Source organism: Lepidothrix coronata, unplaced genomic scaffold, assembly GCF_001604755.1.
Source record: "Lepidothrix coronata isolate B3197 unplaced genomic scaffold, Lepidothrix_coronata-1.0 Scaffold14, whole genome shotgun sequence".
In the NCBI taxonomy this organism is placed as follows: domain Eukaryota; kingdom Metazoa; phylum Chordata; class Aves; order Passeriformes; family Pipridae; genus Lepidothrix; species Lepidothrix coronata.
The window spans coordinates 9456474-9482439 of record NW_016690194.1 but is presented as its reverse complement, the minus strand read 5'-3'; the positions used below and the strand labels follow the sequence as shown (position 1 = coordinate 9482439).

The window sequence follows — 25966 nt, the reverse complement described above, 5'->3', positions numbered from 1 at the left end:
GAGGGGCTGTGTGGGAACACCCAGGGAGCCCCCTCTGTGGCGGTGAGGGGTCGCTGCTGGGGGTCCCTTTGTCCGGGTCTGGGAACGCGGGGCGGGCACAAGCAGAGGGAGCGCGCCCCGGGGCGGTGGGCGTGGCCTCGGTGGAGGGGGCGTGGCCTTCATGGCGCGCAGGGCGGCCGTTGGCGGGTTTTGAATTGATCCCGCGGGGGGCGGTGCCCCGCGATTGGCCGGCGCGCGGTCAAGTGGGACGCGGCGGGGGGCGTCGCGGTGGGGCGGCTACGCCGCCATATTGGAGCGGCGCGGAGCCCGCGGAGCCCCGGCAGCCGCAGCCAGAGGAGGTGGCGGCGGCCGTGGTTCCAGCCATTTCTCCGCTCCGCCGCTGTCGTCTCCCCGCCGCGCTTCCCGCATGGCCGACCCCAGCCCAGCCGGCACGCCGCGCACCCGCCACCCCGCCGCCGCGATGCCGCAGAGCCCGACGCGCATGTCCCGCCTGCGGGAGAAAGAGGAGTTGCGGCAGCTAAACGACCGTCTGGCCGTGTACATCGACAAGGTGCGTAGCCTGGAGACGGAGAACAGCGTGCTACAGCTGCAGGCGACCCAGCGGGAGGAGGTGCGCGGCCGCGAGGTCACTGGGCTCAAGGCGATCTACGAGGCGGAGCTGGCGGACGCGCGGCGGGCTCTGGACGACACGGCGCGGGAGCGCGCCAAGCTGCAGATCGAGCTGGGCAAGATCCGCGCCGACCACCAGAAGCTTCAGGGCAGGTGGGCAGCGGGGAAGGGCTGGGAGAGGCCCGGCGATGTGGGGATGGAGATGGGATGGGGATGGCCGCTCCCGGGTGTGCCGGTGGTGCGCGCCCGCCCGCGGAACCGGCGGGTCCCGATCTGGCTCCCGCGGTGAATTCTCGCCTGGGAATGAATGAAGGAATGAATGAGGCAGAGGCAGCGCTGCCGCTCCGCCCCGGCGGGAAGCACCGTCCCGGAGCGCCGCCCCCGCCGGCAGCAGGTCCGCCGGTCCCCGGAGCATCCTCAGTGGTGCGAACGTGGGTCCGGAGTGCACCAGGAGGGCGCGAGTGGGTATAAAGTGAAGTAGGGGGAATCTAGGTTGGATATTAGGACGAAATTCGTTGCTGTGTGGGCGATGTGGCGCTGGAGCGGGTTACCCGGGAAGGTTGGTGCTTGGAAAATCGGATGGAGCGCTTTGGTTGCCAGCCGCAATAAGGGAGAGCTTAGAGCACCTTCCAGCACCTAAAGGAGGCTGGAGAGGGGCTTCTGACACGGGCATAGAGTGGTGGGACAAGGGGTAATGGCTTTAAGCTGAAGGAGGGCAGGTTTAGATTGGATACTGGGGAGACGTTCTTCCCTGTGAGGGCGGTGAGGCCCTCCGGGCTGCCCAGAGAAGCTGTGGCTGAGCTGTCCCTGGGGCTTACTTAAAACAAAAGAGAACTGTAATTCCTGTGCGTCTTGCTGACTGTTCAGATGTCACAAAAGGCAGATTCGTGTACACACATCCTCCAGATTGCCTACCGGCTTTACGCCTTTGTGGCACAGTGCCAAGATCTCTGCTCTTGCAGTGAACTGATTTGTGACACCAGATTTTTGCTCCTTACACATCTGACTCGATTCAGTTGTTCTTTTCCTTCCTTGTTTGTGTTCACCTTAAATTCGATTTCTTTGATTTTTCTGCTGTAGTTTTAGGCCTACTTGGCTTGTAGCTTTAGTCTTGGAATCACAAGGTTTATGAGTATTGCAAGAAAAAAACCCCTACCCTGGAGTTGCTAATCTTCTTCTCCCATTGTGTAACCTGCTAATTTGGTTAAATGTGCTCTCAGCCCTGATTTTTCATAATGAAAAAGATATTTCGTGTGTGAACCAGCATATTGATGTTTTCATGTGTCTGCAGACAGCCCCAGTATGTTTTGGACTTTTGACTTGTTATGTTAAAAAAAAATAAAAAATCGTGAGCTTTTAATAGAGAGTCTGGTCTTGAGGTTACCTCTCAGTGCCCCATGAAGGCCTTAAATCAAAGAGATTGTTGACAGTGACAGGGAAAGCCAGGTGCAGCTGCAGAAAGGCACTAAAGTGACATGACTCAAAGGTCAAGCCAGGAATTTCCATCTGTTTGTGACTTTTTTGAGGAAGACACACTTCTGTCAGCTTCTCAAAAGAGTGCATGTGGAGGACTGGGCTCTAGTGCACTCTGTGGTAGATTTCCTTTCTGTGGCTGGAACCAGACCATTAATAATGTAAATGCAGAGGTCCTTTGTATTCTGTTTTACTTTGTCCTGTGATGGAATATTTGGGGGAAAAAAAAAATTACTTCGTAGTGGAAAGGGGTTGCTCTTGTGCTGCAGCTACAGCCTCTTTTTAAAGAGTGAAGTCTTAGTGCTTGATAGTTTGTCAGTACTTGTCCCAAAAAGTTCATCTTTGTGCTTCACAGAACACAGAGTATAGATCTGGACAACTCCTGAATAGTCTAGTGAAACAAACAATTAATGCTGTTTAAGGCTGCTGGATTCCACTTGTATGTGGCTGTTTGCTGTTGTTTGTGCAATTTTTTATGACATCTTTGAGTATTTTTAAGATGGATATCTCAGCTTGTCTGTGATTCTGTTTACAAAGTCTTAAAAAGGAGCAAAAGGAGTTTTTTGCGTGAACTGGAGCACACTCCCTGATGACTTCTTAAAGCTGTGAAGTTGTATTATAACCTGATGAAAAATACTCTTAAAAAACAGATGTGCGTGAGAGTGCTGTCAGGTTTAAGAGTTTGCAAGGTAAGATGAGAATTTGTGTTCTCAACAGAATTTTTCTTGCCCTCTCAGAAAGCATAATTGCAGTGAGATGTATGCAGTGGCTTTAGTTTAATTATGAGTATGTAGTAGTTTGGATCTAACAGAAACACTTGAAAAAAAAAGTTTTCAGGCATGCTCGGTTCACGTGGATCAGATATCCTGGTACCCATGTCATAAGACTCAGATTAGCGATGGCTTTGGTTCCCTTGAGAACCAGTGAAGATAAATGGTAGAAGAAATAGCTCTCAAGATGTCTTTGGTCTGTGGAGGGAGTACAGATGATTCCCCACTGAGTTGTCTGAAGCTGGTCAATATGATTCATGGTCTATCTGGTCTCCCTGTGCTGTTTGAGTATTTTTGCAGGTGTTGTTATTGTTGCCCCAGACACACATGCAACTCTGCTTTCTCTAGTTAGGACGACATTCTTCTTAATTGCTTGATTGATTTATTTTATCCCATTCATCATTCAGCCCCTTGGCCTCAGTAGTGCATCAGACCCAAGCTTCTAGTTGCTTTCAAAGCACTGCAGGACTTTTCTTATTCTTTCTTTGCAAAAATTAAATTTAAGGCCCAGTCACCTATTTGTTGACTTTGATTTCACTCTGATTTGCTGACTTCAGTGTCATATTTATGGTGTGATGCACCATACTGTTCATACTTTTAATCCCTCAAGAAAAACTACATTTGTTTCTATAGCTGATCCTGCTGTATATAACAGGCTTGTTGCATACACTTCTAGAGTGCCTGCCATGCAGTTGGTACTGCTGTAGCAAAATAAATATGAAGGCTTCCCTTGGTATGTCAAATCTTAGAGAACTAGGGGGAAAAAGTGAGGAGAAAAAAAAAACAATCTCTCTATTTTTGTTGTGAGGAGGGGATGGGGAAATTATATGCGTAGTTGTAAAAGTGAAAAGAAGCTTGTCATGGGTAGAATGAAGATAAGGGAAAATAAATCTCTGTATCTCAAAACTTTGGGGAGTGGGGGTCAAAAACTAAGTGATCCCAGTATATGGGGTATAACTGGAATATTTTATTGAACGTGAGAACATAATTTAAGGGCCTTTGGGGTTGGACATGTTAATGAGGAGGACGAGCTATATTAATTAGGGAATTACACAAGTGTTACTGCAGTTTAGCCAATAGGTTAATTTTTCTCTCAACCAGGATTAAAGGGATTAAGAGGTTTTAGACATAGCCTGATAGAATCATCTCTAAGTCCTTTTTGATTTTGCTGCAGGAGCCAGAGTAATCCTTATAGTTGTACTTCAGCAGGTCTTATGAGGAAGGTCCAAATCACGAGATTCTTGTCAGCTCTTGTTGCTCAAGGTTTATAGTTCAAATTGATCCAATTCTTTTTTGCTGACAGCTGGGTCTGGGCCCCTACAGTGGGGGAAAAAATATGTAATTTGAATTTAGATCTATGGAACTCTTGGATAGCTCTTCGGAGGAGGAGAAAAGGGAGATCTCATCTCTTCTCTAATATGTGAAAGAATTGGGAGAAGTTACCGGTTTCACAGTATTTCCAGTTCATTTTCTCTTTGTTGATTAGGCAAGACTGTACTGTATGCTTTGCTATTGGTGATAACTGTTGCAAAGACATCCCTCTACTTCGTTCCTTTAAATAAATAAATATTTAATTGTGACTGCCACTATTCTGCAGTCAAGGGCTGTGGAAGACACCAGCTGTAGTTCAACAGCCTAAGCTCATAATGGTGATTGAAACTGGTCTTGGGAACTTCATGGTCTTTGCTCTTGCTTCCACAGCCATCCACTTTGTGTTGTGTAACTGCATATTGCACTGAGTTGAGAAACACGGCTGGAAAACCAACTGTGATCCTGCTCACTGCCTTGGCTGGTGCTTCACACTGCCGCAAATTTCATATTTCTTTGAGAAAAGGGCAAAATATACAATGCATGCAGAGCAGGGAAATACATGATCCTCAGGCAAGTCATAATGTCATCATTTAAACAGCAGATATGGGAGTAAAGCTCCCAATTGCTCCATCACTCCAGCATCCAACAGGCTGGATAAAGCTTCTGCTTTTGAGTGGAAGTGTGTCATGCTTTAATCATGTACAGCAACTGCAAACCAGGGAGAACTGTAGGGCCAGAATGGTGGAGGATAAATTCTGATGTGTAATTTGAGCAATTAACTTGACAGTGGCTTACATTGTAAAGTTTGACACAGCTGTGTTACCTATTCATGTTGAACAAGGGCAGTTCACAAAGTCAGGCTGCCTGATAGCTGTTGTGTTATTTGGTCTGCTTATGGGGTAAATTTCAGGGTAGTTTTCCACTAGTGGAAATTATTTCCAAGATAAGAATAATATTTCCAAGAATGTTCATTATGGGGACTTAACAAAATCAAAATCCCTGGCTGGATGTGTCTCTATTCTGATTTGTCATGTGAGGAAATCGCATTGTTTAGGAAGCATAAGCTGGTGTTATGTGTTCTTTTAGGAAACCCCTTGTTTACATTTGTCTTGGACAGGCAGAGATTTCACTGTGGCAGTTTTCCAATGATGAAGTGCATCTGCTCTGGAGATGGTGTGATCAAAGAAACTTTGAAGGAAATTACGTGTTTCACTGAAGATGTTGGTAAAGGAAATAATCTTCCTTTATTATCTTCAGGTGTTTGGTAGAGTACAAGCGTTTAAAGCAAATTTAATTGTGTCAAGGAATTAGTACTATTAATTTTAAATATTTAAGAGATTATCTGTCTGTCTTGCTGTGTATCTTGCACTGGGATTAGGCAGTAAAATAAACACCAGTAATAGCTTCCTATCAGCCTGTGTCTTGAATTACTGTGCAAGTGTGGCACTTTGCAGCTGCTACCCTGAGCAACTACACAGAACCGTGTTGTCTTAGTGCAGGCAAAGGTGCACCTGTTCCAGGGTTTTCCATGGTGCATGTGTGGTACGCTGTAATGAGCTAGAGGAACTGTTTTAAGGAAGGCGACTTAAAATTTCTTTTGAAGTGTATTTTCATTATTGTAGGTGATCTTGGAAAGTGAGGCAAAGATTGGAGCCTGGGAACTATGGAGCCTTAATCTGAAATCTGTTTTGATACGTACCAAAGAGCACCCAAGGAGTAAGGAGTGGGGGAGTAGAGTTATTGTTGCACTATAATTTGAGCCACTGAAATGTAAGAATATAACTGAAGTTATATTCTTAATTAAGCGTGTGTTCCATTCATTGTAGGACATAAATATTTGGTCTCAAATATGTGGACCTGTAACAATAACCTGGTAATGGGCAGTGACTTGATACGTATGTGCTGCATGTATGTAGGTTCTGCTTAGATACCTGTTTAGAGTAGTGGGATTCACATAGATCACTGTTTGTCCAATTACTCTTATTTTCATGTTGATCTCCATACAAAAACTTGAATGATCTTAGACGTAAGTTTTTTATGTTATTTTATGTTATGTTATTTTAAATCACTTCCTTGCAAAACACAGCCTTACTGTTTTGTCTGCCACAGGGGAAAAATACAGAAAACTGACTGGTAGCCAAGTAAAACATAAAGCATTAATGACTGTAGTTTTTCTACCTTTATTATTTCTCTACAACTGGAGTGGAAAACCAGCCCAGTGTGCAATACATGTAATTTTGTATGGTTGTAAGTATAGGCTTGTAATTATTTAGAATTACAACACTTAGTATCTGTGTCTTGACTGAAAACCAGTGTTTTTCAAGGAGGATTTGATTAATGTTGATAATGCTTTTAACTTTGTGATCTGATTCTGTAAGTATTGACAGAAATGAGTGGGTGAGTGTGGAAGATGGGAAAAATCTGCTTTACCATGGTGGCATCCTGCACTTGGTCAGTTTCAAAGGAGCGTTTAAATTGTACCTCCTGAAATCTGGCTACTGACTGCTTACTTTGCATTAGTGGTGTGGTTTGTCTGGCTCCAGAAGGTCAGTTCAGCTTATTAAACTGGTAGAAAATGATCCTTTTCTGCATGGCCTGAGATCACAGGAAGTTCTAGGTTGCTGTAAACAATTCCATGGATAAGAGGATCCACACACTTTGAAGTCAAAAGAAAGAAAACCAAGCTACTGCTTTGAAGAAGATGCGCAAGTCAACAATTATTTCTTTGATTTTATTTTCCTTTCATGACTCAAACTACTTGAAGGAGTTCAGTTCAAGCTAATTTCTGAGCACTATAACGGGAAGGTGTTTGAGGTTTTTTTATTTGTTGTATTCAAATGCAGCTTTGGCTTTCTGTGGAGGCAGAAGCTAGCTATTGTCAAGAGGCTGAAGTTCTTCCTGGTGAAAATTAGTAAGTGTAGGGGTGAAGTATATGCTGTATACATTAGTTGTTTGTTTTTATAAATCACACAGGCTTTTCTGATCTTCTTTCCCTTCTTTCCTGTATTCCCTTTAAGGCTGGGATGACACTGCTGAGATGCTGAGATTTCATCTGGCTTTCAATGTTTGAAGTGTTGAGCTCCAGTTTGTTTTTTTTCTGAGAGTGTGTTCAGATGAGCTGCCTTACAATTAGACCACTCATGACACTAACAAGGCAGTAGTGCTTAATTTTAATTCTCCACCCACCCCCTTCTGTGGCTTCAGTTGCATTAAATTACAGTATGGCTTCACAGCTAATCTTGTTGTAAACAAGCAAGGAAGGGCTGATCTAACTGGTAATTCTTTCTCTAGTGGTACAGATACTGTTTAATTACGGGTTTTAATTATGTTTTTGTTGCTAGTCCATATTATACTTCATTTTTCTCTGCTGACCCATTGGCAAGAATGTTCTTCTCAGCTGCCTACCAGCTTGTAAAAGCATCAAAAAGGTATTGAATCAGTGCGAGAGGCTGAAGTGAGTTTAATGGGGACAAATGGGAAAAGTACCCCATTGCAACTGGTCCAGAGACCCCTTGCATCCTAGGTATTAATTACCTCAGGAGACCCAAAGGGATATTGATGGGCTTTTGGTGTAGCCACAGTGGCTACAAAGAATTTTAAACAATTATCGACCCTGTCTGCCCTCTCAGAAGATCCTTCCATTGTGGGATCGTTACAAGTCAAAGATCAACAAGTGCCAACGGCCACTAAAACAGTACATAGACAATATCGAACAAACCAAGATGCTGTGATCCCCATCCATAAGATGATCCGAGAGCTGGAGAGCCAAGGGGTGGTCAGTAAGACTCACTCACCTTTCAATAGCCCCTCTGGCCTGTACGTAAGTTTGATGGAGGATGGAGACTGACTGTGGACTATCGTGGCTTGAATGAAGTCACCCCATGTTGAGTGTCGCTGTGCCAGACATGTTGGAGCTCCAGTACGAACTGGAGTCCAAGGCAGCAAAGTGGTACACCACCATCGATATTGCAAATGCATTTTTCTCCATCCCTTTAGCAGCAGAGTGCAGGCCACAGTTCGCTTTCACCTGGAGGGGCGTGCAGTACACCTGGAACCGACTGCCCCAGGGGTGGAAGCACAGTCCCACCATCTGCCACAGACTGATCCAGGCTACACTAGAAAAGGGTGAGGCTCCAGAACACCTGCAGTACATTGATGACATCATCATATGGGGGGACACAGCAGAGGAAGTTTTTGAAAAAGGAAAGGATTATCTTTGGCTTGGTTTCAGCACGAAGTCTTGTGAGAGAGGCTCTCTTTTCCATGTTTTGAATCAAGCTTTTCCCAGCAGTGATCAAACAGCAAAGGCCTACTCTGGGCCCTCATATTTCCTAATAGGTGGTGGAGATTATTTTTTTTTACAGATATACCATAGCAAGACACTTTTATATCCCTCTTTTTCCTACTTTGCTGCACACCTTCCTTGCATGCTGAGGTTCCAGCAGGCCTGGGTGGGAGAGGAGGGACACAGGACAAATGCCTCACTGAATAATTCAGAGAGCTGGAAGTAGGAACCCATGTGTCCAAAACCTAAATCCTGTGCTCTTATCTGAGCTGTCTACGTAGCTGTGGGTCTGAGAAGCGAAATGTCAGAGAAGGGACTGGATAAGAGTCGAGCTGCAGGAATGAAAAATTTGAGAAGGGTGTGTTTGTGCATGGTGGGGGCTCTCACAGCCTCCTTGTCCCTTGGGTGCTCCCACAGGAGAGCAGATGCTAATCCCTCAGGATCGGGATTAGCCAGTGTTAGCACTGGCTGTTAGTCTGTTACATAAAGGCTGCCATGTGGTGGCTGTGGTGCTCAAATGTCCAGACATGGATCCCATCCCTGCATTCTTATGCAGTGCAAGCCTCTGTGCAGACACCTCTCCTGAGCACGATGTCAAGTGCAGGTCATCTTGAAAAAGCATCTTTTAAACCTTAAGAGTCTCTCCTCTTAAAAATTGTGTTGATTTTATGTTAGGTTTGTTTTGTTGAGAAATTTCTATTGTTTCCTATAAACAGTCCAGTGATTAAAAGAAGTAGTGGGTGTATTCTGAATCTTGTTCTTAAGAATCTATCCAATTTTCAAGTCTTCTTGGAATTATGTTGTTAATTCTGATTTTTTTTTTGTTAGGTTGGTTGGGTTTTGGTTTTGTTTTTTTGTTCACTTCTGGAAAGAAAAGTGTGAGAACTGATGAAGTGCTTGCTGTGGTATTATTGAGCCTGAGACTGTCCATTCCTGTAAAATGTTCATAGTTTGATGATAAGCATCCTATCCTTCTCTATGCTACTGCCCTTGCTAGAGAAACATGGGTATTCCAGAAAGAAAAAGAACAAACTCTGAGGTTGGAGAATTTGTGTTGCACATTTGAACATGGCTGCTTATGCTCTCAAAGATCAAGAAACACTTTGATTTCTGAATATGGGTTTCTTTTCCCTTATTTTTGATAGCAGCCAGTTGTAGCCAATTTGTGGAAAATTAATTTAGTCTGAAGAGCATGAGGTTGTGTTTATGTGGTATTACTTTTTCTTGTTTGATTTCTTTGAACAATTTGTTGGGTGAATAAACATCACAAAATTGTTTGACCACTTGTGTAGACACAAAAACTAATTCGAAGGTAATTTGAAAAGCTTGTGTGCTTGTTTTCATAAAGAAAGACAGACACCTTTACCTTTGATAAAAACACAGTTTCCCCTTTTGTGTATGTTTTGTGGATTTGAGGCTCTTGACTTTCCTCTATAGGTTTCTACATCCCAAGGAAAATATTAAGCTGCTGTTACATCAGGTGAGAAAAGCAGAACTAAGGAGTTGATTTAAATTTGAGTTAATTAAGCTAAGACAAAATGTTTTTGCCGGATGTATCTCAAGTTTGAGATGTAGATTGGTTTATTAGTCAGCAGTCAACTTTGGAGGCATTTCTAGACTTTCTTACTACTTTCTCTGATTTATTCCAGCTATGCAAAAAAGGAGTCTGACCTAAGTGGAGTCCAGGCTAAACTCCGAGAATGTGAAGGTGCCCTCAATTCTAAAGAAGCTGCTCTGGCCACAGCCCTTGGTGATAAGAAAAGTCTGGAGGGAGAAGTTCAAGAGTTGAAAACTCAAGTTGGACAGGTGAGAAGATGAAATCTTTAACCATCACCATTAGCACTGGAAGCGGTGTTGAGTAGGCTTCTGAGTTCAGTACGGTTCAGTTCATTCATAACATGAATGGTGGAATAGAGTGCTCTTAAAATTGCAGGCTCTGAAGTGGCAAGAGATGGTATTAACGGGGAGGAAAGCAAGTCAAGATTCAAAATAAGGTTNGTTTTAGAAGTGAACATTTAGTGTTTAGAAGTGAACATTTAGAAGTGTTTTAGAGAGACAGACTGACTTCAGAAAGATGGATAACAAATAGCTGACAAGTATCAGTTTGTGATTCTCTCTGCCCTCCTTTTGATTCTGCCTGTGGTCCTCCATCTTCTGGGTGTCTTACAGAGCAATGAGGAAAAAAAAGTCTTGTCCTAGAGAGGAGTTGAGGAGATCAGGAAATTAGTATTTGCCATGTATTAAAAATGAAGTTTTGTAGGGAAAATGGATAAATACCATTTTAATGCCAGTTACCAATGTGAAATATCTAGAACTCACTTCTGTAAGCAACTGCAAAAGTGTGTGTGTGTGGGGGGGGAGGCATTAGTAGGGTAAATACTGGGATTTGATTGTCAAGTTCAGTCGTAAGGTGTAGTTTTCTGTTGTTCTGTGTAGCTGAGGTCATTGTGTTATGTGAGTTCTGTTACGTAATTGTTGTGTTGATTCTTTTATTTCTTAAAGCTTGAGGCTTCTTTAGCTGCTGTCAAGGACCAGCTTATACGTGAAACCTTGCAGAAGGTGGATCTTGAAAACCGTTGTCAGAGTCTCACTGAGGATTTGGAATTCCGTAAAAATATGTATGAGGAGGTAAATGCTTTAGTCTCACAAACTAACATTTTTTAAAGGGAAGAAGACAACTGGGAGGTCATTCCAGGATTCTAAAATAATTTAGGTTGGGAGGGACCTCAGGAAGTTTTCTGAACTCCTACTCAGAGCTCACTGTTCTAGCTGGAAGATTTCTAACTTCCTTTTTCTACAAAAAATATGTTAACTCTGGGCTTTTGTGATAAAATAACTTCATATATCATGTTGTTTCATGTTAAGTTCTGACCATGGTATGCAATGTACATGTCTTTTCATAGTAATGAGAAAGTAGGTTAGTAATTTTTCTCATAATCCCTCTACGAGAAATAAAGTGAAGAGGGACACTCAGACAGGTGCTGTGGACTTGTAATGGTTTTAATTTCAAACTTTTCTAATAGGATGCTTTAGAATAATGGAAACAAAAGTTGATGAACAGTTGTCTTTTACAACTTACTCTTGCCACCCTTTCACTAAAATCCTTGAGGCTTTCCAGGAGGAACCTTAGGGAAGTAACAATGTACCTAAACTTTATTGTCTTTTGTTCCTTGTGCACGTTTCCTTGCTGGTAGTATTTTTGTCTCTGTTCATGTTATTGGAATCCCATTTTTTTTGAGGGGGGGGATTGCAGGCAAGCGTACAAACAAATGAAGAAAATGCTGTTTAGTGAAAGTGACTGTTCCATTTCACAACTGCACATCTTGTGCAAGCACAAAAGATACTTCAAGAAAGAGCGATGTATTTCTAAACTCATCATATCGAGGTGTATTTGTTTGAATATGCAGACAGCTCTCAGAAGGAAATGTGACTTTACATGCTGATGGTATCCTAGCTCTTATTTCAGTGACTGGCTATTGCAAAATAAGGTGCTTATTTATCTGTGCTGATCAGACTGGGGAAATGGCCCTGTGTTTCTACTAAAAGTTTCAATGTCAGACTAATCCTGTGCTGATCCACAAGGGTAGCTAAAACCTGTATAACTGTCCACTCAGCAGATAGTCTTCTAAAAATTTTTTCTTGTGTTTACTGAATGTTACTCTGTTTTTCTGGTTTTCATAGGAAATCAATGAGACAAAAAAGAAGCATGAAACTCGCTTGGTTGAGGTTGATTCTGGGCGTCAGATTGAATATGAGCATAAACTGGCCCAAGCCCTTCATGAAATAAGAGAGCATCATGATGCACAAGTGAGGCTGTACAAAGCAGAGCTTGAGCAGACTTACCATTCCAAAGTGAGAACTTATTTTCATACAGTTGTTTGATGCACTTTGGTTTTGTTTTACTTAGTACCATAATTACTTGCATTTCAGAGTATTTTATTATGGAGCTTGGGTTAAAATTACTGTGCTTTTGCATGTGAATTTGCATTTTCACATCTCATTTTGGGAGCAGGTTTAGTCCTCATGAAGAGTAATAATAATATAAGAGTAGGGTGCATATTGTGAAGGTGAACTGTGGAGGGGAAAAGGGATTAATGCTGGGATTACTGTGAATTCAAGGAAAGGTCATGTGTTGTTATGTATCATACTGAACTTTGATGATCAATCAGGTGTCCCATATTTTGTATAAAGGTTATTTCATAACAGGACTTGCTGAGAAGACAGCAAGAGTAGGGTCCTCTGACCCAGTACAAAACATTTGGAAGTTTTACCATACCTAGTGACTTCTGTTTTTCACTCTTCTAGAGGGAAAGTGAACTCAGGCTGAAATCAGTTATACTTCATCATTTCCTTCCTCTGCTTTTATTCTGCAGTTATGTCAGGAGGCATCTTGATGTCTCAACTGAACCTGGTTTCTGTGACTATACGTATTGCAGTTAGTATTTTTAAAAGCAAGGTGGGATGTAACAGCAGAAAAGTTGATACAAACTGAATTTAGTAACACGGTTTTCAGTCTTTTCAGCCTGTTTATCTTTAGGGCTTCTATCTGACTTGGAAAAGATGATTTAAAATAAGATCTAGCCAAAAATACAACCTCTCATAATGAACGCTTTTTTGATCCCTCTCCTCAGGTATATTGTTTCTGTATTTTTGGACTCCTATTAAAAAAAATATATATTCCAGTGCATCATCAACAAGTTCAATAATAAGTCTGTGATGCAGCTCAAGTGTGTGTTGTGTTGTTCAGCAGGAATGAGGTAGTCATTTTTAAAAAGTAAAAGTATTTAAAATTGAAGTTGTGATTGAGCGAAGCAGGTAGTGTCTTATGGCACTGGTGCTGTAATCTATAGACACATTACCAATTTGCTTATGTTGGCTGAAAATTAACAGGTTTGCTTGTTTTAAGACAATTGGTAATTTCAGTTTGACTTCTTGTTAAACACACTCAAAACCAGTGCTACAGTAATTAAATAAACATATGCCAGCAGGAAAACTGAACTTAGCTTCAGCAGTGTCTATGAGGGAAACTTTCAAGGTTTTAATCCTAGCATAAATATTCAGAGTAATGTGATTTTCAGGTAGGGCCAAACTATATTTAACTTCTGAGGAAAGAGATGTCTCACTGTGTTAGAGCGGCACAGAGGAACTTTGTGGCTTTAGTGTTGAATATGTGGTTTTGAGTGATTCATCTTCCTTTTAGCAAAAGCTGCTTTGAAACTGATGTCTTAACCTGTTCTACTGCAGCTGGAGAGTGCCAGACTGTCTTCGGAGATGAACAGCTCTGCAGCCAACACAATCAGAGAACAACTGAATGAAAGTCAGTTGCGAATTGAGGGTCTGTCTTCCCACATCACCAGCCTTCAGAAGGAGGTAAAAAGATGTTTGTGACTCTCCAGTCCTGCTAATTACCATTGTTGGTCTTTTTTATTAAAGGACTTTCTTTCACTTAACTTATAAGTATGTTCAGTATCATGACTTGAATTTGTCTTCTGTTCTGTACTTTTTCAAATTCCTTAATGTCTCCTTCTGACAAACTTGATTTTTCTCCTGTGCAGTATTCTGCTGCAGAGTATTTGAAATATGGTGGTGTTAAATGGCTTTTGTGAAAATTTTTGTGGATAGACGGGGCAATTTTAGACAAGAGAGCTCTGTGTTAAAAGTTCTTGACATTTGAAGCAATTTAATTCTGTAGTAATTGGACAGCCTAGTGTAGGATTCCACAAAGCAACATTCAAACCCAGAACTGGAATATACAGTTTCTATTCACTGTCTCTTTTTATTCTAGATCTTGTTTGAATCTAGACCTCTAAAAAAACCCAAAAAAACCAACCAACCAACCAAACAAAAAAAACCCCATGAAGTGATCTTACCTGGATTAGGATGAAATACAACACTGAGTAAATACATCAAATAAGTTGAACATTTGTAGAGCAGGGTCTTGAGCAGAAACTAATTATATTTAGATCACACCCAAAGATGTATGACACAATGTCATATATTCAGTATTAATTTGATTGGAGTACTAGAGTAAGTATACTATGAGAAGTATTAGGAGTTTGTTCTGAAGTGAGCTTTTGTAACTTACTAATCATTTGAAAATGCAACAAAATTTCTTTTTTGGAAGAATATGAATTGTCTTTGATCCTTTCTGTGATACATTTTGAATCGTATTCCTCCTGTTTAGTGGACTCTACTAGGACATGAAAAGTCTGTGTATTTTGACTGAAAAATATAAATGCAGGAGACATTATTTTATAATGTTCCAAATAAGTTCGCAGATACTTATGTATGAGTCTTCCCAGTTTTCCTGTTCTATAGTCAAGTTACTCTCTGGAAAAGAGCAGGTTAATGTAATGAATGTGCATGAGGTTACAGAGGAATTGGGTTGAAAGTTTTGGCCACTTAAATCTTATTTCTGCATTTAGATTAACATCATCTTTTGATGGTTCAGTCAGATTTGTTTTTTTTTTTTAGTTAATTACCTGTGTTCTGTTACTTTGGGAGCAACAGCTACATTCAGAGAACTTCTGAATTTGCAGAGGTAACTTCGAGGCTATCAAAATCAACCTCTGTCAGTTTGACTGTGATTTTCCACCAAAAGAAACATTTTCCTGTGGGGTTTGGGTTTTTTGGTTTTTTGGTTTTGTTTTTGTTTTTTTGTAGATTAGTGATGTCAACCAGTACAGTTTTGGTTTTTATTTTACTGGCACTAACTTCAGTTTGGTTTTCTTGGAAGGAAACTCTTACCACTGGTGCTGGTCTGGTTTGATTTGCCAACGCTGAGCGCTGAGGTAGTTTCCACTGTGATCTTCCATGTGACATTTATTAAATTTCTTATCTGACTCTTAACAACCAGTTACACTGGTCCTTTGTCTCAGACATGTAGAGTTCTCACTATCTCTGGACTGTGATGACTTCCTAAATAGAGTTCATGCATAGCAATTGCCAACAACTTGATGATTGTGGGGCATTGGTTCCTGTGTCTGTCCTTTAAATTAAAAAAATCTGAAGACACTATCAAACAGAAGAAAGCATGCTTATGGAAGGTAAACCTTAAATCTGTCATCACTTGGCCTTTCTTTGATAAGCATTCCATTTGGTATATACAATATAAGGTTCTACCGGCTTGAAGGGATTTTTGATGTGACAAATTAGCTTTCTTGTCATAAAAAAAAAGGAATGCTTATTGCTGAACTTTGACAACGGGCAGACAGGCTTTCACTGACAACAACCCCTCTTCTTTTAGTGACACCTCCCTCCCAGAATTGGAATTGGCAGCAGTAAACTGAGGTGGGGAGCAGACGTCTGAAAGCTAAAGAGCAATTACTGCAGAGTCTGAAGTAAACTGAGCTGAACTTTGATCATGGATCCAATTAGGCTGGAAAAGATCTTTCGGATTGAGTCCAAGCTGTGACTGAACACCACCATATCAACCAGACCATGTCCTTAAACACCTCCAGGGACAGTGACTCCACCCTGGGCATCCCATTCCAATGTCTAATCACTCTTTTCTTTCTGTAAAGAAGTTCCTCCTAATGCCCAACCTAAATCTCCCCTGGTGCAGCTTAAGACTGATCCTGTGTCCTGCCCAGCACCTCTTAAATGGTTTAACTCTTAAGCTCAGTTTTTCTTTCATGAGTAAATTCAGGTGTAGTAGTATATTTCCAGATTTCAGAAAAATAGAGCAGACAGTCACCTCTCAAAGTATGTTCTAAGTTTCATTGGAACTTGAGTGTTGAGATGTTATGTTTGTAGTAGGTGGAGTGGAGGGTGAATTTGAATTCAGAAGCAGGGGAGGATGTGCAACTTTGCATTCTGAAATTCATGTTGCCTGAATAGCAGAGCACATGAGGGTTTCAGTGAGGTTTCCTTTGCACCACTGTGTTTTCAATGCTTTTCTAGTCTAGAGCATGGCAAGACAGAGCACAAGAACTTGAGAACAGCTTGGCAAAGGAACAGGAAAACGCCCGCAAACTGCTGATTGAGAAAGAGAAGGAAATTGCTGAGATCAGAAATGTCATGCAGGAACAACTGAGTGACTACCAACAACTTCTGGATGTTAAACTGGCACTTGACATGGAAATCAATGCATACCGGAAATTGCTGGAGGGTGAAGAGGAGAGGTACTAAAGAATGTAGCAACAAATGGTGATATCCCTGTGTTCCCCTTACTTGTCTCTTTTTCTGTTAAAAGGTAGTTCCTACTGGTGCTTGACCACAGTTTCCAGAGCACTGGTTTTGTCCCCTTCTCTCTGACAGACTTAGTTCTAAGTCCCCATGAGTCCTTGGGTATCAGACCTACAGCTCCCAGGGCAACAAACACCATTTTTTTAGTTAAGGTTCAGCATGGGTGTTGTAATTAACTGTCATTTGTACATCTTGTTTAGTGCCATGGTTAATATTCTTTTTCAAAATTATTAGAAGGTTAATTAATTGTTGGCCAAATTTCCTTAAGTATAGAATAATTTTAATGAAATAATGGCCAGTGTGATTGTCCAGCTTATCACTTAGTTGCATTTTTCCACATCTGGCCTCAGAGTTCATCAGTACTGAGAATTTTCACCTGATGTCACAGCTGTCATTTCAAATAGTTTGGTACTTCACTGTATTCTGAGCTGGGCAAGGCTGACACCTCTAAAGTGTGGGGATGAAACAGCAAAAGCTTTTGTGCCATCTGGATTTTTGCCTAAACTTCCTACAGTGGCTTAAGTCTCCCTAGGGTTTTTTTTCTTTTCAGTCTTTAACAAATGCATAGAGATGCCTTTGTGATCTCACTGTAGTAGTCTGTCAGTAGTCCATGCTGCAGGAACCTTAATCAGTTGTTTGACAGCATTTTATTCAAATCTTCAGAAAGCACTTCGGGCTTCATTTCTTCATCTAAGATGCTTTGTTTACTATATTGCTGTATAATTCTATGGGAAGAAGGGAGATGGAGGACAGTTTATAAAAAATGGTGGAAAAAGTAACACCAAAGTGTGATTGTGGAATCGTGGAATTGCTAAGGTAGGAAAGACGTCTAGGATTGAGTTGAGTTGCTAACCCAGTACTGCTATGGTCAGTTTGTCGCACAGGTGTTTTCAACACTTCCAGGGACGGTGGTTCCACCATGTCCCTAGGCAATGCCTATCCACCCTTTCAGGGAAGAAGTTTTTCCTAATATCCAATCTATATCTCTCCTGGTACAACTTTAGCCGTTTCCTCTCACCCTTTCCCTTATTACCTGGGAAAAGTGGCCAACACCCACCTCACCTCAACCTCCTGTCAGGGAGTTAGCTGTAGAGAGCAAGAAGGTCCGCCCCACTCCAAGCCTTCTTTTCTCCAGGCTCATATGGTGTCTGCATCTCTTTTCACTTTCTTCAATACAGGTTGAAACTCACTCCAAGCCCATCCTCCCGGGTGACGGTTTCCCGGGCTTCGTCGAGCCGCAGTGTCCGAACAGCTGGAGGGAAGAGGAAGAGGATTGATGTGGAGGAGTCTGAAGCAAGCAGTAGTGTTATCATATCCCACTCAGCTTCTGCCACTGGGAATGTGTCCATTGAGGAGATAGACGTCGATGGAAAATTCATCCGTTTGAAGAACACCTCTGACCAGGTTGGAAAATCCACATTTACAAGGAGTGGAGGTAGAAGGGCATCCTCAGCAGCCTTTCAGCTGTTGGGCTTCATCTTGATTTACTGTCACTAAGGAGCTAGTGTGTCTCAAAATAAGCTTTCACACAGTATTCTGGACTGATGATGACTTCTTCCCAGTGATTTTAAATGCTTTTGTTTTATTGCTAAGTTGCCCACCCACCAAAGAACTCTTTAGAGTTCTGCATTGCAGGTGGCCTACCTGTAAATATTTACAGATAGCACTGTTACTGACAGGAAATACTGCAAGCAGACATCAGGCTGCTTTAGAAGCCTGTCAGGCACTTCCTCTGCTTTAAAAAGCCCCAAAAGAAATGCAGACAAATACAAAAGAAATTAATTGCCAATGTCCTTTGTATCTGCATGTAGCTTTTCTGAATTGTAGTTTTCTTTCTTCCTTGGCTGTATCCACAGTTTTTAGGAGCCCTCAGTTCCCATGCCAAAGCCACCTCAGTTATAGTGACTACTGAGATTATTTCATTTTGTTAATAGGTTGGAGTTTGTGTTGGGGAATTACACATATCTACTCAAATGAAAGAATCCTTTGATAAATAAGGATCACAACTTTTCCTTATGTTGCCCTCAAACCAATCCTGTTATATTAAGTATATTTCCTGCTTTCCCCTTTGCCCCTCTGACATTACTTGTAATTTCTGCCCCCCCCGCCATCATCTCCTGCCTGGGATGTTGGCTGAGAGTGATGACTTCATTGGTGAATGCAAAAAAACCTTGACAACTGTCTGGGTCTATACAATTTTGTGTTTATGTGACTCAGTTCAGGCAAGTCAAAAACTACTTCCAGTGAATCAGAACCTGCATTTTTTTTTTCCCTTTCTGAGTTTTTTGAGCTTGTATTCTCCTGCCACATACACCCACTTGTTTACCACACAGATTTCTCCCCCACACCTTTTATTTAACTACACATTTTCTGTTTTGTTCCAAGTGGTTCACAATTTTAGCACTTTGCTAGGGGTCACAGCCTTAGAGGTAAAACACCCTACATGCATAAATGAATGCTGATGGAATATTTGGGGTTTTTTCTCTCTTTTCTTAGGATCAACCTATGGGAGGCTGGGAGATGATCCAAAAAATTGGAGACACTTCTGCTAGTTACAGATATACCTCAAGATATGTACTAAAGGCAGGCCAAACTGTTACAGTAAGTTCTCAAGCTTCAGCTGCTCCGTTTAAATGGACTTCAGGCCAACTTGTGTGTCAGTAAGACACAAAGGTTTTTGTTTTGTCCTTTCTGTGTATGTGTTCAGAAAATGATCACCTGTATTTGTATTGTGCACTAGTTATGTCAATTGCTGGGACAATTGATACTGAGCCATATTTTTCAGAAACTTGCTTTCTACATGGAACAATAATTTTCACCATATACAGGCACATTTACATATTCAAAAGTCTCTGCATTAAAAAATGTGTTTTATTTTAAGAAACTTTGGAAGTATGTAAGCAGATGCCTGTACTTCCTTAACTGAAGGGATTCATAAGTGTCACTTAAATGAAAATACATTAACTCAGTAAATAACTTGGAAATGTACAAGACTAGCAAATAACATTCATGTGTGACTTCTGTTAACAGATCTGGGCTGCAAATGCTGGAGTCACTGCAAGCCCTCCCACTGACCTCATCTGGAAGAACCAGAATTCCTGGGGTACTGGTGAAGATGTGAAAATTGTACTGAAGAATTCTCAGGGAGAGGTAAGGTCACCTCAGATGTGTTTAAACTTGTCTTTCTGTGGTGCCATCACCTACGAATAATACAAATACAAGGTGGAACCATTGTTAGGACTTTACAAAGGAGTGCACTGGAGTGTTTAGTAAAGTTTTCTCCTTTTGCTTTCCAGCCAAGCACACTGTACCTCTGACTTCTTAAACTGCAGTTTAGAAATGCAGTTTATTAAGTGTGTGGTTTTTTTCTCTGTATTGAGTTCAAGCAGTAGAATTACTTGTTCAGATACTGCCCTTATGCCAGGAGTTGGGCAGTGCCTTAGAATACACTTGAAAAGAAAAGGTTTTAGTGAACTCTTCAGTGATTTGTTTTTTTAAATTAGTTTTCCTTAAAACTGTTTATGAGGAATATTACAGTGGAATTCACTTCAAGTGATGAGGAATTAATTCTAGTAAGGTGGGATTTAAAGCTTTGACTAGAACAGTTACTATGAAATACTGAAATTGAAAGAATATTTAAATACACATATAAAAGAAAGCAGATTTTATAAGAACTTGATGAGTGTTTTGTTAGAAAAAGACTTTTTAATCATTAAGAGATTTAAAATTAAACTGTTAGGAATGGTGTTTATGCACAGCTGTATCTAAAAAGTCTGTAGACAAAATGAGTACAAGTAATTTTCTCAACAGCTGACACTTTCCTTTCTCAAAGTCTAAGTAGATGAGCACCAGATTGTGGGGGTGTCAAATCTTAAAATTCTGTTGCAGGAGGTTGCTCAAAGAAGCACTGTCTTCAAAACAACAGGACGTGAAGGGGAAGATGAAGAATTAGAAGGATTTGAACCTCTGGAGGAAGAAGAAGAACTTTCCCACCAGCAGGTATCTTGTCTTAGGTTAACAAGGTTATTTAGGTTGAAAAAATGGAGATATGAGTCATGAAGTCTTTAAAAAAAATCATAAAAAATATCATATGTGGGTGGGTTTTTTTATTTTGGGGTTTTTTTCAGCAGTAATTAATGAAAGCATGGAGCTCTGTTATTGAAAGCAGAGCAAAAATTTTACTTAAATCTTCTCTCCAAAGGAATATATTTTCTTTAAACAAGGTTGGAAAGTTTAAAGATGGGGATTTTTTTTTCTTCCTTAAACTCTGTTCCTGGCAAGATTCCCCCCATGCTAAGTGTTTATGGTAAAGTTTGGCTTAAGCAGGTAGACCTAAATTTATGTAACATTTTGAGAATTTAAATCTCTTTGTCTCTGATAGAGAAAATTATGATTGTGTCTTCTGTTTACATATTTTCTTTGATAGAGAAAATTGGAGATTTAAAGACACTGTACGAAATAATGTCTGTTGCACGCTGAAGAAAAGTGCAACTCTGAAGGCATATGTAAATGTACAAAAAATGGCTGTGTTGAAAATCATATTTTTTGGCAACCATGAATTTTGACCTATACCTGAATCATAATTTTGTGGCATGTAAAATAGTCAGGTTTTTATTGCAGCTGTGCAGAAGTACTGAAGCACATCCACCTGCTCATGTGGTTTCTGTGATTGTGTAGTTCATCTGCAGTGTGTTTTAGTAGCTTTACTTAAGAAACATTATAGAAAGACTAGATTTCTTTAGATAAAAACTCTTAAGCTACTTGTATATGCTCCCTGCTATATTGACCACCTGTCTAAACTCAGTGATGCTTTTTGACATGAGATCCAAATATGGCAATTATTTGTTTTTCTGATACCTGTCCTCTAATACCTCTCATAGGAAAGGATCTATAACATTCTTTTACTTCCAGGGAATAACAGGTTGTTTGAGACCCCCAAAATCCAATTCACGAGTCCAAGCCCCCTCCCACAACTCACCCCAGTGTGAAATGGGTTTTCCAGACACAACACAAGACTCAATATGGGGGGAAGGGAATTATATTACAATCACTACACCAATAAATATTATAATACATTATATATACAATCTTAACTATCTCTCCCTATGATAAAGCAGTATTTACAATGGATCAAATCTCTTCTCCCTCCAATAAAAGTCCAGAAGGGAAGAAGGAAAAGGTCTTTTCCACGTTCAGGGCAGCAGCCTCTCTTCTTCCATGCAAGATCCATAGCTGGATCTCTTTCCATTACACACGGGGGGAGGGGGGTCTTCTTTCACTCCTCTCGGCCCTTCGACTCCAAGCGAAGGTTTCTCTCTCGTGGGCTGTGGTAGCCAGGACAGAAAGGCTCACTTCACCACATCATATCACGAAGTTTGGGGGTCTTCGTGATGGTCCCTTTCCTCAGGGGGTTTACCCCTAAGTCAGAACATCTTGGGCAGCTTTCAGTTGGAAGCCCTTGCCTCAAGAGTTCTACCAGAGCTCCTGTGCTCTGTCTCAGGCTGCCACCTTGGCAGCAGCAGCGGGGGGGCAAGGTCACCCCCTCTGCATTCCATTTGACAGTCCCAGTCCAGCTTCTAGGACGCCTTTTGAGCTTCGTAGCTCCTCTCTCCAGTAGTGCTGCATTCCAAGACTCCCCTCAAGTGGGAGTCCCCTCAAGTGGGAGTCCACCACCCCTCCTCTCTAGGAGGTGTCTCAAAAGGGGTTTTGGGGGTTTTTGGTTCGGTTCTTACCCCAAAACTCTGTCCTTAGAGCTTAGTTCTCTCTCTCTCCATTAGAGATCTCTGCCTCTCTGCTTAGCTGCATGCTTTCTTCTTATCTCTTGGCTTTCAGCCATAGCCTCCGTTCACTGCTGTCTCCACTGTTGTTCCTGCTGCTGCTCACAGTGGAGAAACTCCTCCAGCTCTCAGCTACAGAACTCGGCCCAGTTTAACACTGTTCCAAGTTCTTGTAGCCCCCCTGCCAGGGGCTGGAGGGGCCTAGCCCCCAATGGAGCTACTGCCCCTTCTCCTCGTGGCTTCAGAACATGGCCACTCTCCTCTTCAACTACCTCATCGTCCTTCTTTTCTGGTCTGGTGTGATATGTTTTAATTTTGCAGAAGCACTGATTGGGTCCCCACCAAGAGAGACACCACCCCCTCAGGGGTTACCATTTTTAACTCCAGGGTGAAAAAACACTTTTTTTTCCCTACCACAACAGCTTTGCATACTGACTCTTGTTTATCCTGTGCCACACTAATAATTTAATATATTAAAAACCTACAGTATAGTATTTTGAGTAGCAAAATATTTTACTGCTAGATTTATTTTTTTTGTAATCAAAGATGATTCTCTCTGTTCACCACAGGCAGAGCAAAGGGCATCCAGCAGAAACTGTCTGGTTATGTAACTGCCAGTCATCCAGGTTCCTCTAGTCAAAGTAATCCTTGCCTACAGAACAGAGCCTTCTCAGAAGCACAACGTTATTTTCTGTCTGTGAATTTTGAAGCTGCAAGTTTGATGGCCTTAAATTCCTTTGCCACTGAAAAAAGGAAGGTTTGTAGAAGTATCTTGACTTCCTCGCAGGATGTGAATTGTTGACTCCAAACAAATGTACTGTTTGGAAATTAATGTTCCTGTCTCCCAGATTTATATGCCAGTCTCTTTTTATTGAAACCTTGCTGGAATAGAAATATTCCAGTGTGTTTTGGGGATCGATTTTATTAGATTACACCACTCTAGACTAGTTATTATTGACCTCTTTGTATTTAGGTGCTGTTGGGGATTGGTTTAGAGTGCTTATTCTGCAGGAGGATTCATGTTACATCTTGTAGTTGTGTTGTTAAGATAGCGTTACCAGCTTAAATTTTCCTGTGTGTTTATTTAACAAATAGAAGGCTCTTTTAATATGGATTGCCTTACTTGTTTACAGTTTTTAGGAATGAGACCAAGTCCCTAGGGATCTAGTCTACATTTGTATGGGAAACAGTTGTAATTTTGTCAATGTTGAAAGTTTTTTCTGTCCTTTTTGCATTATTCTGATGTCAAAAAACTTTTAATAAAGTATCTCTGTTTAAGGTGCTGTGAAGTTTTTGGAATTTGTTTCTTTCTAGAACTGAGCTAAAAGTTGAATGACTCTTGAATACTTGAAACTGATAAGGCTTTGAAGCGGAAGAAACATCCGTGTAAATTGAACAGTGGCTTTTGAGTTACAAAGATTTCTTCTGAATAATGAGTAGCATTACTTCAGATTTGGAAAGTTAATTCTTTAGAGCTTGAATATAGCTCTGCATAACTTTCCATGCTTTGTCTTTCCTCACAGATTAATTCTTACTGGACTGGTTTTAACTACATCATACAATCTGAGCAGGTTAAACAAACAGAACAGTAACATAAAGAAAAATTTGGAAGTACTGTAAATAGTTATCTTTGATATAGTCTGATGTATTTTTCAATGCATGGCCAGAACTTCTGAAGTTGATTGAACTTTTTTTCTAGAATTAGTCTCATAGCAAGCTTTATGGCTTTTTTAACATCTTTCATCTTGGATAAGTTCCCTTTTCTCACAAAGGGTGTTGGGAAACACAACTGTCTCTTCTGTGGAGTGTGTGTGTTCACTCTGACCTTTAGAGTGAAACATCCTACCACGAGGTGGACATCTTGTTTTGCTTTTATTTTTAGGCAATACCACCACAAAACTCCCTACACTTCCCTGCAAGTTCCATAACTTCTGAAAGCACTTGATCTGAACTGCTTCTGTTCTCTTACTTTCTCCCCATCCTCCCACACTGAAGTCCAGAGGTACATTTTGATGAGTGCAAGGTGGGGTGGACTGAAAAAAATCATCCTCAAACTTGTGTAGGGGTGTGTATCTTGCGCCACTGTATGCGGCAAATGCCAGTTTTTAATGGCAATTATTTTTTGTTTCCTCCTCTGTCACGCAATGTCTAAGAAACCACTTGTTTCTGATAGTTTGGGACTGCAAAGTGCACCACCTCAGCTGCTGTGGTTACTGCCATAATTACACCAACACAGGTAAAGGTACCTGACCCCTGGAATAGGAACTCCTTGGCTTATGTGCAATGTTATGTGAAATGTGTTCATGTTTTCTGGGAAAACATGAAAATTTACTCAGGAAATGAGCCAGAGAGGAAGAAAACAATATCCTAATTAGCTCTGTAGTCACATTCAATTGTGATTAAAATTTTGGGAGATCTTTCTATTATTACTGCTACAGTAATATGTAAATATTATTTTTAGGTACATTCAGCCCTTTCTAGAGTTAGCAAAGATACAGATTATCCTTGGTACTGATCTGTTATGCAGTTGACATAAGGTACAAATTCCATCATCCTGCACGTGAAAACTCCTCAGTAATTTAATGCTTGAAACTAAAAAAAAAAAAAAAACACTTTGCCAGAAATGTATCTGCTCAAATACAATCCTCCATGTGGAAAACAGGTTAAGAATTTGCTGAGGAAACAAGTGATTTGTGCAGCACTAATACTGTACAACGAACATTCTTTCAGCAAGGTAAAGCATTCCTGGATGCTTATCCTATCTCTATAAAATTTGGTCTGTTTCACAGCAAAAGCAGCAAACCTGTAAACTGCATCGAGTTTATAGTGGTCCTTATAAAAACCCCAGTGTAATCAAAATTGGTACAAATTAGTTCACAGTGTTGTTGACTGTAGCTTTGTGCTAAAAACTGTCTGACTTTTTTCTCTGCTGCATATACCTACATCATAATTGCCCAAGCAGACAGCACAATACAGACAGAAAAATTAATATGTAAATAATGTAAATACTTTTGTGTTCAATAGATGCTAGTTATTAATTTATAAATTAAGCAGTTTTAAAGGTTGGTCTTAGTTTAGTTTCTCCATGAAAATTTGTCTTATCACTGTAATTTATAGTAATTATAGTAATTTGAGAGTTCCTGGATTGAAAAGGATGTTTATTATTTGTGAAACAGTGCCTTTTATATGCATGCTGCACTGTTAGCAGTATAAGTACTTCAAGTAGGAAAAAAAAATACTGCTGCCTGTGCAGAAAGGCCACATGGTAACTGACTATGAACTATTTTTCTCCAGGCAAAGAAAGCAAGTAGTTAATGGAGAAGTTTTGAAAGGCCTTGTCCAAAACAGGGACTGGTGATTTTTTTATAAAGGCTGTGTGTGATGAGTGTGAACGCTTATTTAGCCTTTCTGGTTATATGATCATTTACCTCGAGGAAATGCTAGGACACTCATTTTTAATACTCGACTAGACTCATCATAGGGTTGTGGCAAAGCTTAGTTATTTTATCTCAGGTTTGCTTAGCATGTGTTTATTGCTCAGAGTCCTTTGCTCC

General features: G+C 40.9%; 1 protein-coding gene across 1 annotated transcript; it reads left to right on the top strand.

Moving 5' to 3' along the window:
* The first annotated feature begins 289 nt into the window (after positions 1–289).
* LMNB1 (lamin B1) lies at positions 290–23706 on the top strand. Its single transcript, XM_017806313.1, has 11 exons — positions 290–762; positions 10098–10254; positions 10951–11076; positions 12130–12300; positions 13693–13818; positions 16351–16571; positions 17814–18039; positions 19132–19236; positions 19666–19785; positions 20524–20634; positions 22982–23706. The coding sequence occupies exons 1-11, from the start codon at positions 407–409 to the stop codon at positions 23021–23023; spliced, it is 1761 nt and encodes a 586-aa protein (XP_017661802.1). The 5' UTR covers positions 290–406; the 3' UTR covers positions 23024–23706.
* Positions 23707–25966: the final 2260 nt, after the last annotated feature.

Excerpts from the sequence above, each read along its gene's own strand:
- LMNB1 (XM_017806313.1), top strand. The coding sequence starts at position 407 with ATGGCCGACCCCAGCCCAGCCGGCACGCCGCGCACCCGCCACCCCGCC. Across the intron at positions 11,077-12,129 it reads GTAAAAATATGTATGAGGAG|GAAATCAATGAGACAAAAAA; the intron begins GTAAATGCTTTA and ends TGGTTTTCATAG. Across the intron at positions 19,786-20,523 it reads TGAAGAATTCTCAGGGAGAG|GAGGTTGCTCAAAGAAGCAC; the intron begins GTAAGGTCACCT and ends ATTCTGTTGCAG.